Source organism: Vicugna pacos, chromosome 17 (genome assembly GCF_048564905.1).
Source record: "Vicugna pacos chromosome 17, VicPac4, whole genome shotgun sequence".
Lineage (NCBI taxonomy): Eukaryota > Metazoa > Chordata > Mammalia > Artiodactyla > Camelidae > Vicugna > Vicugna pacos.
The window spans coordinates 20,017,996-20,037,389 of NC_133003.1; the positions used below are offsets into that span (position 1 = coordinate 20,017,996).

General features: G+C 35.6%; 1 protein-coding gene across 6 annotated transcripts in view; it reads right to left on the bottom strand.

Moving 5' to 3' along the window:
- SETD2 (SET domain containing 2, histone lysine methyltransferase) overlaps positions 1–19,394 on the bottom strand; it is a 114,286-nt gene that overhangs the window by 18,592 nt on the left and 76,300 nt on the right. For 3 of the 6 annotated variants that reach the window (XM_072941152.1, XM_072941150.1, XM_072941151.1), the window contains 3 exons: positions 17,411–17,594; positions 8,283–8,952; positions 997–1,131 (listed from right to left, as the gene is read on the bottom strand). In XM_072941152.1, coding sequence (XP_072797253.1) covers positions 997–1,131; positions 8,283–8,952; positions 17,411–17,594 — 989 coding nt within the window. Of the gene's footprint in view, positions 1–996; positions 1,132–8,282; positions 8,953–17,410; positions 17,595–19,394 lie in introns of those variants that run through there. The other 3 variants (XR_012060626.1, XR_012060625.1, XM_072941153.1) reach the window with 2 other exon arrangements.

Genomic DNA, 19,394 nt, shown 5'->3' on the forward strand with positions numbered 1-19,394 from the left:
TCTGTTCCCTAAGCTTTTGTGTCACTTAAGAATATTCCAAATCATTCAGTATCTACTGAATTACTAATCCTTCCCCCACTTGGGAATGATTTTTTTCCCCTCCTCAACTCTATCTGCATCTTTCATGACACTCAATTCTGGCTACTTTTAGTATAATTCAGTGTGTCCTCAACTCTCTTACTGGATTGTCAGCTTTTAAGGACAGGAATGGAATCTTCTGTTTGTATTCAAAATACCTAGAAGGGTCCAATTCATAGAAAGCTTTCAAATATCTATTCTAAGTGCACACTATTTTACTCCCTGACTGTTTCACATACAGCCTTTTTATTTTTACTCCATCTCCACTAAATGCCTTACTTGTCTAAGGCCACCATCACTCACCAGATTGCCACAAGAGCTTTCTCTGGAACTGTCAGTGTTCTAAACTGCTAATCTGGTCACGTTCTCTTAATTTCTCAACAGCTTCTAGTACCAGTTCCTATTTCCCATTTCATCCAAAAACAACACTTTACCAAGATTTCATCATATCCTTCCATGTATGTTGTAGAATGCCAAAAGCTTCTCTCCAAAAGCTTCACTGTACATATATAGCATGTACAGTGAAGCACATCATTCAATGCTATACCCCTAGTCCATGGTATCTAGTACAGCATCATACTCTAGTTCTCCACAAATAACGACAGCCAGTCTAGAAAATTATTCAGAAATTCATAGCAAAGCATGATATACGATCCGTCAGTTTAAATTATAAATAAAAAGGATCCTAGAGCAAAGTATATATAAATTAACATAGAGGTAAACGCCAAACAAAATTTTTTTTAATTGAGAAAATTGTTAAGTAGCATCCTCAGGGTACACAGACACTTGAATGAAATTGGTGACCACAAAAATTAAAGAGTAAAAAAAATTTTTTTAAGCCAAAAACCAAACCAAACGTAAATCTTCAAGATCAGGTAGATAGCCAGTAAGAGTTTTATCAACTGAAATATTTCTTACTGGCTGTAAGGGCTGAGGCTGTCCTGGTGCAACTATTGTAGTCACCGCTGCAGCTGGCTGTACCACCACTCCTTGTGGGTGAGCTGTGAAAATCTGTTGTCCCTGGATGTACTGAAGACTTGGCTGAGCATAATTCTAAAAGATAAAATAAAGAAATTCATAATTCATACTTTTCTAGCTCTAATAAAGCAGTATTTGACTTTCAAGTTGGCATAAATCTTACTGGAAGATGCATCCATTAATTTTCTCTTTTTACTTTAAGTGTGAAAATTTTGATACAAATGTGTAAAACAATCTTTTGTTTCAAACACTGAAGTTTTTCTTTTTTTAAATAATTCCTCTAGTTACTTACTTACTTTGATTTTACTTTATCATAAAAAAATAGAAAAAAAATTCTTGGAGGAGTGCTCATGAAACTTGTCCAACTGTTTAGCTTTCAATGAGACTTGAGTAACAACTGAAGTGCTCTGCTCCTAGAATATTCAAGAAACAGCTCTATGCAGCTCATTACAGAAAGCCTTTCAACTAACAACTCCTAATATACTAACAGGTTGTTCTGACTGGAAAAGATCAAAGGGAGTGAGTGATACACAGTAAAGGAAGTAAGATCAATTTTTCTTTTTCTTTTTTTTAGCTTTATGTAGTCTTTATAAGACAGCAGAATTCAGTATATCTAAAATCCTTACCACATAATGATTTACACAGTGCCTTATCAAGCAAAAAGCCTTTTCACATATATTAACTCATTTAGTCCTAACCGTCATCAAGGTGGGTGTTTCTTTCTGGAGTTACATAGTAAGTACCACAGCTAGCCAAAACTTAAACCTACTCTGGAATTATTTCTCATCAATAGAAAAACTGCTTTAAGAAGTTACAAAAATCCCTGAAAACAACTTTGTTGTGTTAAGAGGTGATGACTACCAAGGAGCTGAATAGATATGTATCCTGTATTTAAGGACAAATTTTGGCCCTATAAACTGAGATTCTATCAGGTAAAATAATTCATGAGAAGCATTGATTGATAAGCACTCGAAATCCAAAATAAAATAATTCCAAATAATACCAGTAAAGATCCAAGGAGTCTGAATAGGTAAATGCAGTTATCCAGGAGATTTCTGGATGAGTAATTACTGGGAAGATACACAGAAGAGGAAAAATACAATACTTGATTCAGTATTCTGAAACAGCTTAGTCTACACAGGTCATAAACCAAGTCAGTACTAACTGTCAAAGGAGAATTCAGAATAGTATCACAAAGCCTCAGAGAAAAATGTATCCATTAGAAATGCTTTTGTCTCTAGGTATGTGGATACAAGATGGGAAATCTGTGCAACATCAAAAGATTTTACAGAAACAATATTATCTCCTCACCTAACTCTGGTTCCAAAGCCTGAATTTTTTTTTCCCAAAACCACTTTTTAACACTGATGTATACCCACATAATATCGAACCAGAAGTCAGTACCAAAGGAGAATTAGCAACAAAGATGACCAAATAATGTATAAAAAATTAGAAAGCATACTCTAAAAGGTGAAATACAAATAATTCTTGAAGTTCTACTTCAACTTTGATAAAAAAAAATAAGCCATAAAACAAAATATATTTAACTGGGTTCTATTCTATGATCACCAATTTATCTAGAAAGTAAGTTTCCAAGGGCCCTGACATGCATAAGAAAGAATCCTGAAAAGTGAATACAAGAGGCAAATTACTGAGCATGTAGGAAGTTATTACATATGTGCTGGTAATCCTGATTCTTAATAGAAACAGTTTCTGGGAGGGTGAAGAAGACAAATGGGTAAATTGGAATATTCCCAACCCACTAAGCTGAGCATCAAATACTACTATGAATCTCAATTTAATTTTTTTCTGACCCCCTCTCCTAGTCTAATCCAGTGGCAAATTCTGTTGGCTCTGCATTGTTTATATGTGTGGGTATGTGCATCTATATGTATGAGTGTATAAATGTCTGTATAAAAATAAAACCTGATCATTCCTCACATCTCTACTTCTACTGTGCTAGTATAAATGGCCATATTCTCTTGCTTAGATGATTCAACATTCTTTCAACTGGTTTCCCTACTTTTGCCCTTGACTCCCCCAATCTCTTCACCCAGAACAACCAGAGTGAGCCTCTTAAAATACATCAGATCCTGCTACCCTGCTCTGTTTCAGTGGATTTCCACATTACTCAAGACTAACAGCCAAAATTCTCACGAAGCCCTGACAATGTTCCTCCCCAAGCTTTGACCTCATTTCCCTACTACAGGCAGACCTTGAAGATACTGTGAGTTCAGTTTCAGAACACTGTATTAAAGCAAATATTACAGTAAAAACTGAGTTACATGAATATTTTGTTCCCCAGTGCATATAAAAGTTATGTTTACACTATATGGTAGTCTATTAAGTGTGCAATAGCATTAGGTCTAATAAAACAATGCACATACCTTAATTAAAAAACACTTTGTTGTTAAAAAATGTTAACCATCATCTGAACCTTTAGAAAGTCGTGATCTTTTTGCTGGTCGAGGGTCCTGCCTCAATACTGATGGCTGCTGACTGATTGGGGTGGTTATGGCAATTTCTTAAAATAAGCCAACAATGAAGTCAGCCACAGACAAAGCAAGACATTACTCTTGCTTTCATAGACTATTTCTTTGTACCATTCAATGCTGTTTGATACCACTTTATCTACAATGGAACTGCTTTCAAAATTGGAGTCAATCCTCTCAAAACTGTCTCTGCTTTATCAACTAAATGTATGTAATATTCTAAATCCTTTGATGTCATTTCAACAATCTTCACAGCATCTTTACCAGGAATAGATTCCATCTCAGAAACCACTTTATTTCTTGCTCTTCAGTAAGAACCAACTCCTCATCTGTCCAAATTTCCCTTGAGATTGCAGCTATTCAGTCACATCTTCAGGCCCCACTTCTAATTTTAATTCATTTGCTATTTCTACCATACCTGCAGTTATTTCTTCCACAGAAGCCTTGAATCCCTCAAAGTCATCCATTAGAGTTGGAATCAACTAGACCTGGATAACTTGCTGCAGCTTCTACATCAGCGCTTGCTGCTTCATCTTGTACTTTGTTATGGAAATAGTTTCTTTCCTTCAACCTCATGCTAAACCTCAAATTTTACTCTGCAGCTTCCACACCTCTCTCAGTATTTATAGAATTGAAGAGGGTTAGAGCCTGGCTCTGGATTAGGCTCTGGCTTACAGCAATGTTGTCGCTGGTATGATCTTCTATCCAGACCACTATAACTTTCTCCATATCAGCAATAAGGCTATTTTGCTTTCTTATCATTAGTGTGTTCACTGTAGCAGCACTTTCAATTTCCTTCAGGAATTTTTCCTTTGCATTCAAAATTTGGCTAACTGGTGCCAGAGGCCTAGCTTTTGGCCTGTCTTGCCTTTCAACGTGCCTTCCTCATTAAGCTTTATCATTTCAAAGTTTTGATTTAAAGAGATGTATGATTCTTCCTTTCACTTGAACATTTAGAGGTCACTGTTGGGTTATTAATTAGCCTAATTTTAATATGTTTTGTCTCAGGGAATAGCAGGTCCCGAGAGGGAGAGAGATGGGAGAATGGCCACTCAGTGGAACAGGCAGGGCACACACAACATTTATCAATTAAGCTCACTAGCTTATATATGTTCTCACTTCATGGTACCACAAAACGATTACAATAGTAACATGGAAGATTACTGATCACAGCTCACCATAACAAATGTAATAATAATGAAAAAGTTTGAAATAGTGCAAAAATGATCAATTTGTGACAGAGACATGAAGTAAGCAAATGCTGTTGGAAAAATGGCGCCAACAGACTTACTTAACACACGGTTGCCACAAAATGTCAGTTTGTGAAAAACACAATAAAATGAGGTACGCCTAAACTGTCATCACAACTCATTTGGAGAAGGGAGGGCTTGATACTTATATCACACATTTTGAATAATAAACATTTAATATACTGATTTTGCAAAAAAAATTTGAAAAGCTAGATCAAAATATCAATTGTGAGAATAACTGTCATGTATGAAACATATTATCTTCAGAGTGATCAGGAGGTTAAACATCCAAATCTACAATAGAAAAATGCTAGTATTTTGGAGGTTAAAATTCCTTTGACCCTCAGTGAAACTAATTCATGGAGAATTTATCTGACAAGATCAGACAGTTAAGTAAAGCTCATCATAGAGACACTTTAAAGGATCTGATTAATGTGAAGTAAAGCTGTGGTTTCTTTAGCATGAAAATTCTGGCTACAAATGTTGGCTGTGAATAAACTGAAATGGCATTATCTAGCTTGATCTTTCCCTGTATTTAACAGATAAGGCTTCAGACAAATTTTTACCTGTTTCTAAAATGCAAAGATACATTTAAAGGATAACAATTTATTACCAGGAAGGAATATAACACACATTGAAAATAATTCCCAAAGAAAATGCTGAAAACATCTGAACCATATCACTGCCAGCAAAACAAAACAAAACCCCCCAAAACACCAGAGATTATAATACTCATTTGGAGACAGAGATTTTGAAACTCAAACTGTCAAAAAGCAAAAGGAAAACGAACATTTTTCAGGGTTCTATAGTACCTACCCAAACCAGCTGACAATCACATGCCAAAGCCAAAATCAATAACTATGAAAAGGGGAAACTGGTTTGCAGTCCCACTGAAATAATACGAAAGATGTACACATTTGTGAGATATATCCAAATAGTAGGGGCTTATCAAATCTATCCATTTGCTGGAGGAAAATCTGTTGGAGATTGGCTCTACCCTTCAAGGAACTTGAAATGACACAAATGCTAATTTCTTAAACATAAATCCAGTCTAGAAATATACATATATTTTTTAAATGAAGGTACTAGGGATTGAACTCAGGACCTTGTGCATGCTAATTAAGCATGCGCTCTACCACTGAGCTATACCCACACCCCCTAGAAGTATTTTTAAAATATGACTTCTAATGAAAATTATAAGAGAAACCTGAGAACGTCCAATTTGTTATAGAGGAGAAAACGAAATTGTTCTGCTCCCACTTCTAAAAGGAAAAAAATAGCTATTACTTTATATCTGAGTCAATTTTACTCATGTGAAAAATTATAGTCTAAGTCTATAGTCTAAAAAATCATTTTTTTGAGATTTAATTTAGTATAACTTCTTAAGAATAGGTCATGCATTAAAAATCACAAGACCACCATAAATCATATGGCCTCATTGAGCTTTTATGTTTAATAAGCAGTAGTGGCAAAAAATGAAAGTCACCTTCTGATAACACATATGCTCCAATGTCAAAGATACTTACTGCATGTGTACACACACACACAAATTTATATTATACCATATCACATACTATTTCACTGTCAAGGTTATCATAACTTGCAAACTCAGCCCATGCTGTATGGTTAATACAAGATTTGAACAACACAGTCCTCAAGGTTGACTCCAGGAGATTAGTTACATGGGCCAGACACCAGACAGATGACCTTGACCAGCTGTAATTCACAGCCCAATAATGTCAATACTCTCAGTATTAAGGTAACTGTATGAGTAACAACTATAACTAAACCTTCAAGGTATATAGTGTTTAAACTTATCATTGTTGATATCCATTATCTCATACAAACCTCAACAACTCTGAGTCATTCTGCTCATTTTATAGATGAGAAAACTAAAACTGAAGAATCTAAGTGCCTGCCTCCAGGATACACAGTAAATGATGGACTAGGACTCAGAATACACACACTAACAACAAGCTCCACGATTCTCATTACCCAGAGTCCAACATCTCTGATCAAGTAATCTCATAATGAAGGGAAGGATAGTGTGAACCATCCTCCATTTATCAACTACTTCAGCACAAAAAAAAGCAGATAAGGGAGTCAATAAATGAGTCCTTGGTAGGAACAGACTGAAAACTGGAAGTAAAACTGTAATGAGTCTTAAGGCGATGATCAAACCCTAGAGAAATCTGCTCACTGGGATGGAAAAAATGGATTCTATTTCAGAAGAACAATCATATGACCTGTGAGCTCTCTACTACAGAGTCTAATTCTGTAGGAGGCAGAATTAAGCATACCAAACAAAAACAACAAAACCAACAACAAAAAACACTAAGAAAATTGATACCCAGTGACCAATAATGCCTATTTTCTTACTAACCTTATTTAGCACTGTAACAAATGTATATGTGTATGTATGTACACACACATACACACACACACACAGAGTGATTTAGAAAAATGGTTAAGAATCATGTTACACTGAAAAATATAAAACTTCTAAGTCTTCGAGACTGCAAACACATAAAATACACAGACGTGGTTAAAGAGGTCATAAAAAATGAAAGCAGTTAATACAGTTAAGGTTTTCAGAATTAAAGCAAGACACTTTAAAAGAGGGGGGAAAAAGCAGGACAGTTTGTCAGGGCCTTTTGAATAAAATTTTGATACAGCTTCATCACAAAAATACTAACAAAAGTAAAAATTATATTCTGTTACTTCAATACTAAGTAATATGTACAGGAAACATCTCTGGGCATCTGTGCCATCCACAATAATTCACCTTTAAGGAATGATGTCGAATGATGGGAGACACATAGGAATGTGGTAAGGATGATGTCTTATATATTCTTCTTCTTCTTTTTTTTTTTTAAGCTTAATGTGTTGGTTTTATTAAAGAAAAAAAGAAAAGAAACTTGATTAAAAAACCACAAAAAAACACTACCATGGAGGAGGATATGGCTCAAGTGATAGAGTGCATGCCTAGCATGCACAAGGTCCTGGGTTCAATCCCCAGTACCTCCTCTAAAAATAAATAAATAGATGAAACTAAAAACACTTCCACAAGTTATTCTCTCTTTCCCTAATCACTGGTTTTGGGAGAAGCCAGCTGGCATGTTGTAGGCAGCCCTACTGAGTGGTAAGGAACAAGGAATCGAGGCCAGTTAACCACTATGTGAGCGAACATGAAAGTTAATCTTCCATTCTCTGCCTAGCCTTCAGATAACTACAAACCACAGTAACAGCTTGACTATAATTTCATAAAAGACTCTGAGCCAGAACCACCCAGCCAAACTGCTTCTGAATTCCTGACCCACGGAAACTATGAAATAATAATCACTGATATATAAATTTGTGACACAATAGATAACTAGTATATATAAAATTAATCAATATGTAGAAATGATCAATGGCAGGACTTCCCCCTTGCATTAGGTTTAACATCCCATAAACAGACAAGAGAATTTCCAAAATCAGTTACCTGTACAATTGGTGGAGTTGTCTGTGAATAGGGTGATGTCACACCATAGACAGTTGGACAAGTCTGTCCTTGATAGTATATGGTTGCTTGAGACTGTGCAGGAGAGTACTGTTGCTGTACACTGACAGACTGTTGGTTTGAATCCCAAACACCATAATTCTGTCCCTGGACTGGGCCTGGGGCTGGCACTGGCAAGACGGTGACACTGGAGTCTTGGTGTACCACACCATCACTTTGGGCCACATACTGTGAACTGGAAACTTCCACGGGGGCTGCCACATGTGGCACCACTGGCACAGGTGGAGGGGCAGCAAGGGGTTCTGTAGAATGTCCCACCAATGGCTGAGAATGATCATAAGGAGCAGGAGAACACACAGGATCCATGCTGGGTGTGGGGAGAAGCACCTTTCCAGCATTAGGATTGCTGGGATCCACATAGGCCTGCATGGGATAACCTGGTGGGTAGCCAGCAAAGGGGTGATGAGGGGCATTGTAGCCAAGAGAGTCATAGGGCAGTGGAGATGTCATTCCCAGGTTCTGCATCTGCTGCTGTTGTTTCTGAGCCTCCCGCTGAGCTACCTCTTGCTCAAACAACTTTCGACGCTCCTCTGTAGAAAGCTTATTGCGGTCTTTAATTCGTACTTTCTTTTTAGAAGTTGGTGTATCATATCTAGAAAGAAAATAATAAGAGCACCACAAAAAGTTTTTCCCTATATCATAGACATAGTCAAAGCACTAATAAATGTTATGTCACTCAATACTAAATCACTAATCACACCAACTCCAATTTGGCACTGGCCAAAAATCATACTCAAAATTACCTAAGGAGTTTTGCAGACAGGAGAGAACACCAAGGAAATAAGACACTCACATGAATATAACAACTTCACTCTTATTCTCACATTTTAGAACTTCAAATTAAAGATATGTGTAGTATCCGAAACAGATTGTCCTTTATAGTTAAGTTCTGTAATTCTGTAACTACAAATCCTGAAAGTAAAACAAAAGCCAAAATATACTAATAAAAGCTACAGAATGATGGATGTCTGACCACACATATTTATAATAAATATCAACAAAGGTTAGTTAAGTGAAAGATACGCATGTACACATTGAAGTACAGGGCGTTATATTCACATATTCTCCTTTGTGCGATACCAAGTATAATATCTTACTGCTAAGCCTAATACCCTGTGATAGTTTTGACACATATCCCCAGTAGGTCCCCAAGAAATCATCAGCTCTAACATTCACAAGAAGAAAACAGAGGACTTAAAAGATTCTTTTGTAAAGTTCTATAAACTGAATCAAACTTCTGAGAAAGTGCTCTTGGCAAAAATAAGAAATGACAACTAATTTCAAGATGTTTCATTGCAAAGAAATAACAGCTACACAAATAAGGGTACAACATTTATCCAAAGAACAAAAAAATACATGGTCTAAAATTCTCTAAGCTGAAATTTTCTTTAAAGTGTTAGTAGGTGGTAGTACTCTTTCCTGCCTGGCAGAAACAAACGCAAATAGTCTATAGAAGACAGCACCTTAAATCCAGGCCTCAATGAATTCCCATAGATAAGGTTTTTAAGTTCATTAGAAAATAAAATTAGTCCTATTTGCAACATGGATGGACCTAGAGGATATTATGCTAAGTGAAATAAGTAAGACAGAGAAAGACAAATACTGTATGATTTATTTTGTATGCGGAATCAAAAAACAAAATAAATGAACAAACAAAACAGAAACAGAGTTATAGATACAGGGAACAAGTGGCTGCCAGAGGGGTTGGGGTGTGGTATGTGAGAAAAAAACAGGTGAGGGAGATTAAGAGGTACAAACTTCCAGTTGCAAAATAAATGAATCATAGGGTATGAAACGTACAGTGTGGGGAATACAGTCAAAACTTATATAATATCGTTGTAAGGTGATATATCATAACTAGACTTACTGTGGTGATCATTTTGGAATGTATAGAAATACTGGATCACTGTATGCTGTGTAACACGAACTAACACAGTGTTGTAGGTCAGTTACACTTCAAAAGCAAACAAACGCATAGAAGATAAGATAATTACTACAAATATAAAGTACATGATAAATACAATGAACACTGCTGTATTTTATATATAAAAGTTGTTAAGAGAGTAAATCCTGAGTTCTCATCACAAGGAAAAATATTTTTCCTGTTTCTATAATTTTGTACCTATATGAAATGATAGATGTTCACTAAACTTTTTGACGATTTCACAATGTTAAGTCAAATCATTATGCTGTATACTTTAAACTTACACAGTGCTGTATATCAATTACATCTCGATAAAACTGAAAAAATAAAAATAATGTATTTTACATAATGATAAAATTATATACACACATAAGTGAGTGAAAAAGACCTTCAAAGACTGCTGATCCTGGAATTATCCAACCCAAAATATTAGAGATGTTCAATATGTTTAACAAGAGGCTATCAAAAATATGCATAAGGAACAGGACAATAAAATATTATCAGGCAGATTTGAAAAAGAATCCCATGAAGTGTCTAGAAAGGAAGAAGGATGGAAACTAAAACTCAATTATCATACAAAACTGAAATTGCACATACCTGACAACTCAGCAATTCTACTCAAATACCCAAGAGAAACTTTTGCACACATACATCAAAATAAGAAATAGCAATATACAGAATAGAAAAAGCTTTATAACAAAATATACAGCAAAAATGAATGAACTACGATGAATAAATCTTAGTAATATAGTACCAAGTAAAAAAAAAGTACCCTCAAATTAAGAGCAAAATAGTAGCTTTTTCATGAAGTTGAAACTAATATATTTTAAAGAAATATGTATTAGATAACATAAAACTGTATTTTAAAAAGGCAGGCCAGGGTATAATGAACACAGGATGCAAGTTGGTGTTATCCCAAGTAGTAAATACAGGGGATTATATAGGAAGAAGTTACACAGCTAGATTTATATGATTGTTAATTAAGATCTTAATTTTTATTCTGGGACCTCCAGGGCTCATTACATTATAATAAATATGTGGTGAAGAGATCCATGTATAGAAATGCTAAGTGCCATGAACCAAGAAATAACCTAATATCCAATTCAATTTAATTCCCCTAAGATTCATGGTGTGGTTAATCAAGAGATTAGATCTGAAGACAATTAGTAACTTGGAAGATGATCTTCAAATTCAAAATAATCAATGATAAGGAATCTGGTCAAGATGGTGGAGTAGTAGGACCATGAGCTCACCTCTCCTTGCAACTACAAACCTACATCTGACTGCTAAACAACTATCATAAAAAAAGACTGGAACCTAGCAAAAAAGATCTTCTTTAACTGGAAACATAAAGAGGGAACCACAGCGGGATGGTAGGAGGGGGCCCTGAGTGGGCCACCCATAAGCTGAAGAATAATTAGGTCGTAGAGGCCCTCCCACAGGAATGAGAGTTCTGAGCTGCAGAACTCAGGCTCCCCAGTCCAGGGTTCTGACATTGGGAGGAGGAGACTTCAGAACATCTGGTTTTGAAGGCCAGTGGGGCTGAACTCCAGGAGCCCCACAGGACTGGGAGAAACAGAGACTTCACTCTCTTGGTAAGCATACACAGAATCTCACTCATACTGGGTCCAAGGGCAGACACTGATTTCACAGGAACCTGGGCCAGACCTGCCTGCTGGTTTTGGAAGGTCTCTAGGGGAGGTAAGGGGTGGCTGTGGCTCACCCTAGGGACATAAAAGCTGAGGGAGTGTTCATCTACATGAGCTTTCCTGGAGACTGACATCTTCCTTGGGTCATTAGCACCAAGACCTAGCCCCGCCCAACAGCCTATATAGGCTTAAGTGATGGGATGCCTCAGGCCAAAAACATGCTGGGTGGGAACACAGCCCCACCCATTAGCAGACTTCCTGAGCCACAACAACCTCTAGATATCCCCTAGACATGGCCTTAGCCACCAGAGGATCAAGACCAAGCTCCACCCAGCAGTGGGCAGGCACCTCCTGCCAGGAAACCTGCATAAGCCTCTAGTCCAGCCTCATCCACCCAGGGGGCTGATACCAGAAGTAAGAAAACAAAAATCCAGAAAACACAGGCCAGACTCTACCCTGGGACCAGCTGGATCCTGGTCCTTGGGTGACAAGAGAGGAGCATACTGCTGGGATGCATAGGATGTCTCCCACAGACGGCTACTTCTCCAAAGTCGAGAAACATAACTAACCTACCTAAAAATACAAATAGAAATCTAGACAACATAAGGTGGCAGAAGAACATCTTCCAGGCCAAGGCACAAGATAAAATTCCTGAAGAAATAAGTGATGAGGAGATAGGCAATCTATACAAGAAAGAGTTTAGAGTAATGATGATGAAGGTGTTAAGAGAACTCAGGAGTACAGATGCGTAAGAGGAAGTTTTTAGCAAAGAGTTAGAAAGTATACAGAATACCCAGAGTTGAAGAATACAATTACTGAAAATAATTACATTCTAGAAAGAATCAAGAATAGACCAAATGAGGCAGAAGAATGGATCGATGAGCTAGAACACAGATTAGTGGAAATCACCACTGCAGAAGAGAAAAAAGAAAAAGAATGAAAAGAAATGAGGATAGTTTAAGAGAACTCTGGGATAACACAAAAGGCTTAAATATTCACATTATAGAGATCCCAGAAAGAGAAGAGAGAGAGAAAGGACGTGAGAAAATATCTGAAGAGATAACAACTGAAAACTTCCCTAACTTGGGAATAGAAATAGTCACCCAAGTCCAGAAAGCACAGAGAGTTCCACACAGGATCAACTCAAAGAGGAACACAGTGAGGCACACAGAAATGAAATTGACAATAATTAAGGACAAGGAGAAAATATTAAAATTAGCAAGAGAACAGTAACAAATAACGTACAAGGGAACTGCCATAAGGTTATCAGCTGATTTTTCAGCAGAAACTCTACAGGCCAGAAGGGAGTGGCACGATATATTTAAAGTGATGAAAGGGAAAAATGTACAACCAAGAATACTCTATCCAGCAAGGCTCTCAGAGTTGATGGAGAAATCAAAAGTTCACAGATAAACAAAAGCCAAAAGAATTCAACACCATCAAACTAACTTTACAACAAATGTTAAAGGAACTTCTTTAGTCATCAAATCACCAGAAAAGAGATACACACACCCCAACGTTCACATCAACACTACTGACAATAGCCAAGACATAGAAGCAACCTAAATGTCCATTGACAGATGACCAGATAAAGAGCTTGTGGTGTGTGTGTATGTATATGTGTGTGTGTGTGCATATGTATATATATATATATATAATATATATATATATACATATATATAATATATATATATATATATTATATATAATATATATATATACATATGCACACACACACACAATGGAATACTACAATGGAATATATATATATATAATATATATATATAATATATATATATATATAATATATATATATATACATATGCACACACACACACAATGGAATACTACTCAGACATAAAAAAATAAAATGGCATTTGCAGCAACATGGATGGATCTGGAGATAGTTATACTCCAGAAAGTGAAAGAAAAATACAATATTATATCACTTATACGTGGAATCTTTAAAAAAAAAAGACACAAATGAATTTATTTACAAAACAAAGACAGATCCATAGACAGAGAAAACAAACTTACGGTTATGAGGTGGGGGTTGGGGGGTGGGGAGATTGGGAATTTGGAGTTCAGGATTTGCAGATACTAACTACTATATATAAAATAGATAAGCAACAAGGACCTACTGTATAGCACAGGGAACTATATTCAATATCTTGTAGTAACCTCTAATGAGAAAGAATATGAAAAGGAATATATATATGTATAAGTGAATCACTCTTCCGTACACAAGAAACTAACACAACAGTGTACATAGACTATACTTCAATTACTTCAATTATACATATTTTTAAAATGATCAATGAATTTCAACAAGATTGGGAAAAAAAAATCCTCATATTAAAATCAGGGTAGTGATACTGTGGAACACTAAACAAAAAGGAAACATCTTAAAAGCAGCCCAGGAGAAAAGTTAGGTTTTTAACAGAGAACAACAAGTATATCAATAAGTTTCGGAAGAGAAATAAGGGAGGTCAGACGACTGAAGAATAACAACTTCAAAGTGTTGAGAAAAACTGTTAAGCCAGAAAAATTTCCTTTCAAAAATGAGAGTAGAGAGATGGGTATAATAGCTCAGTGGCAGAGTGTGAGCTTAGTATGCACGAGGTCCTGGGTTCAATTTCCAGTACCTCCATTAAAAAAAAAAATGAGAGTAAATGTTCACATGAAGACTTGTTCATAGCCAGTAATATTCACAAGAGTCATCAGGAAACAATAGAAATGCCTATCAACTAATGCATTTACAAACAAACAATGGTATATCCATACAATGGACTACTCGTAAAAAAGAACTGCTAAGACACATAATAACATGGATGAATATCTCAATGCAACATGCTAAGTGAAAGAAGACAGAATATACTGTATGACACCATTTTTATGACATTCTGGAAAAGATGAAACCACAGTCAGAAAGGAGATCAGTGGTTGTGAGGGTTTATAAAAGGAGGGGACTGACTACAAAGGGGTACAAGATAAACTTTTGAGTTGATGAAATGTTTTATATCATTACTGTGGTTGTGGTTACACAACTGTACGCATTTGACAAAATTCATTGAACAATACACTTAAAACTGTGAACTTTAAGTAATTTATATCTGTTGATTAAATAAAGCTGATTTTTAAAAGTGAGGATGAGCAATGCAAATGAAAAAATGAAGATTTTTTAGACAAAAAATGAATTATGAGCAGAAACTCACTAAAATAAACCTTTTAAAAGAAAATTCGAGATAAGGAGAACGAACTGGTAAATGTAAACAAACTAAAAAAATAAGGTGGTGTACATAAAAAATTCATAATTAATAGAGAGAGAGAAGGAATTATAATACTGGATAATAATACTATATAAATTGGGAAGGCTGATGATACAGAGTTAATGTATCCTACTTAAGTTGTTCAGGATATTGATCAGCTTTAATTTTTATTAAATTGAAACAACCAGCTAAAGAATTGCCACAAAGGATTAAAAAAACCCAATCAACTATAAGCTACTTATTAGACACAGAAAAGTTGAAGTAAAAGGAAGAAAGATATACCAGTTAAATCCTACCAAAAGGAAGATAAGCATATTTCTATTAATATCAAACAAGAGAGACTATACACCAAGTTTCAATAAAATTCTAAGAACTGTTATCATACAGACCAATTAAAGCACATAAGTTGGAAATTTAACAAAAAGAAATCTAAACACACACTGCATATCATAATAGTGTTTAAAACTAGATTAGGATGAAACTGCATTAATAAAAAAGTAGTTCAAAGTACTTACAGGGAATTTAAATCCTTAAATACTTTCATTAGAAGAGAAAAATTAATGAGCAAAGAATACCAATATTCCAATTAAGAAAATTTTAAGAAGTAATAAACCTAAAAAAATGGAAGGAAATGAAACATGAGTAGAAATCAATTACCAAGACAGAAAATGCTATGATTTGCATTGGAGGTATCGCTAGCAAAATAACATAAGACACAAGGATTAGAAAGGAAAGCCAGAACAAATTCATATGAAATGGACTGTTGACAAAGACAAAAATAATTGTAATATTAAAGAAAAGAAAAAAGAAAAACAAAAACGACAAAAAAAGAAAGGGGTAAAGCAAAAAACCCTACACTCTTGAAATTAATAGGAGTTTTATATGGCTGACAAACATAAAATCAATTATGTAAAAGTCAACTGCATATCTAAACACCAAAAACAAACTGAATATGTAACAAAAGTTAAGGTTCTCAGAAATAAATACACCAAAAGATATACAAGTTCTTCTGGAGAAAACCATAACAATTCAGGAAATTAATAATAAAAAAAAACTATCTTCATTAAAAATAGTAAAGAAGACCTAATTAGGCAGAGAATATTCAAATACTCAAAGCAGATTCTAAGGAAGAAATCTGAGAGAAGACTGACATCCTAGAAGATCAAGTAGTGATCTGCCCTACCTGCTACCAAGACTAGTAATAAGACAGTCATATGAGCCCAGAAACAGATCCTCCCATATGTGAAAACTTGTTGAAGACAGGTAGCACTGACTGAAATCAACAGAGAAAGGAGGGGCTTTCTAGTAAACGAAGATAGGACAACTGGGTACTCACTTAGAAAAAAGTGAAACCAGATTCCTACCTTAAAACATAAACAAAAATTAATTCCCAATGGATTAAGGACTTAAATCTCATTAAAAAAATGCACACACATATCACCATCTCAAGAGTAGGGAAGAATTTCTTAAAACACTGTAAGCACTAACCATAAAGGAAACACACAATATATATGATACATTCAATCACACCATAATTAATAAATCCTGTATATCAAAAGATACAAAGAACCAAAACACAAGTCACAAATTGGGGGAAAAAAATGACAAGATGTTCAATCTAATTAGTAATTAGAGAAAAGCAAATTCAAATCATGAATTACTATTACATACCCAGACAGCCCAAAATTAACAACTGCACTATATGAATGCTATGTATCAATTTTTCAAAAAGTAGATTTAACTTAAAAAGAACATCTCTGGAACAAATGTTTTCTAGTCCCCAGCAGGTGATTATGTGGTCTGTTTTCTGCCAGCATGACGAAGACAGCCTCTGACACAGGGATTAATCAACATTTTGAAGTGGTATGGGACAAGATTTAGTAGAAAACAATGTTCTAAGACATAGGAAGAATTACCATTATCTTTGAAGGATTATCTCCCCTTTAAAGAACAAATCTTTGGCTCTTCAAACAGCATTTAAATGTTATGAAGTAGAAACCATTCAAGTATCAAAAATCTATTAGTCTTCACAGCTACTATTACTGTCAAAAGAGACTCTGTCTCAATATTTATCAGTAGAGTTTTAATATTCACTCATCAAGAGAACATGTTTACTCCAAAAGCTTGTGGTGTCCAAAATCAGAAGTATATCACCTGGGTACTTTCTGACTTCCTCAGAAAAGAGAGTAACTCACATAGGCCACTTACCTGTCATCTGGCCTTTTTGTTCCCCGTTCATAGGCAGAAGAAGGTGGTGAGAGGGAGCCCCTTCGTTTCCTTTTCTCTTTACTTTGAGTTTGTTTGTCTGGGTCTCTCTCTCTTGATCTGTTAGGAGTCTTTGGGGCAACTGTTTGATCTCTGAAGCCAACAGCATCCCTTCCTCGTTCAGTTACTAAGGGAAAAGGGTTTTTAAAAAATTTACTTGCTACATTTTTCTCCATTATGATTAGTGTATCAGCTATAGAATAAAATTTCTACCCAACTAATAGTTCTATGGACTCCTCCTTCATGTACCCAGTCCTGAATTTGGTCTTGTGTGCTTGTGCACTCTACTTCTTGAAAGTCTCTTCCATCAATGCCCTTCTCTACCTTTCTCCACCAAAGTCTCAGTCCAAGCCTTCATCATTTCTAACAAGTTCTGTGGAACACATGCTCTCAATATGTTCCTGTAAGGAAGTCTATTTGTCAGTTCAAAATGTAAAAGCCTACCACTGCCCCTGTAACTCTGCGTATCTACAATTTGTAGAAGAGCACACTGGCATGCTAAGCATAAAAACCTCAATTAAGAAAAGTCTCTTAAAAAAAAAGGATTAGACAACTTTCTACAAACCATAATTTCAAAAGACAAATATTTCAAATGTAGGTGATAATCAGTGATTATTCAGGAAATTATCAGAGAGCTGTATCTTCAAAAACAAGAATGCCAGCTTTCTATTCAAGATAGTAGTTAACCTTTTCCAGTCTATTTACCTAGATGATTCTCATTTATGTTATCCTCACCCAATTCCACTGCCACCGCTCCCAAAAGTTGTCCTAAATACTACTTTCCACCTATCGTGCCACCAAGTCTCTCATTTTCCTAAGAAGTCTAAATCCCCCCAGTTAACATTTCAATACAAATTGACTGGTATTACATGCTGCTGCTTTGTGTATATTAGTACTGCTACCTGACTAATTATATACTGCCTCTTCATGAGGAGAGAATTTCTTATAAAATATCTCTCACAGCCAAAGTAGATTCTCAATAAACATTAATTGTATTTTTTCCTTCTCATCTCAGAAAAACATGCTATCAGTTTTTTTCCTGAGCATCAGGGTCAGGTTTGCAAATACCATTCTCATAGTTCTTTTAGATGGCCTAAAACTCCACTTACTTACCAAACAGTTACATACACACAGCCATGTATGAGGATTTATCAGTGAGAAGATAACAGAACTAACTCATCTCATACCACATGCTGACAGAAAATGCTGTACAATTAAATGCAAACTGTTCAGCTCACAACGTATTAGTACAACATCCTTCCATGAAGTATTATTATCTAGTTTCATCTGGATCTGCCCATGACTACTCTATTTCCTCCTTCAAACCCAGGTTCATTGCCCTGGTATCAATTTCCTTAAAATGTGACAATTCTTTCACTATATCTTGGTAAAATTAAAAAAAAAAAAAGGAATTATTCCAACAGTTTATATTCTGGTTCTGCTTCTCAGAATATGTGAGGCAAAAAAAATCATCTCATTTATTCAGGCCTAATTTCTCATATTATAAAATGAAAATAAAGCTAGACTACATATTTCCCAAAGTATTTCACAATTCTTATGAATTTTGAAAGTTCTAAGCTTTTTAACTGCATGACATTGAGGGGTAACAGAAGTCAGGCCTGCATTATAAGCATTTCTTTAATCTAAAAGTCTGAGATGGGGGGGTTCCATATGTGAAGCTGAGACTAAAGTTGGCACACAAACAGCTGCTCCCTGAAAAGATTATAGCTGTCCATTACAGACCATGCCCCACATCTGTCAGAAGGCCATACAGATATTTGCAAAATACTGGGGGAGGGGCCTGGTAGGTATTTAAGCTTTGCCTGTCTTGCTAATGATTTCAACTCAGTGGGCCCAGAGAAGCTAGCCTCTGATGATCAACATTATATAGTGGTGTCACTAGTTTCTGCCAACCAGTCCCTCTCAA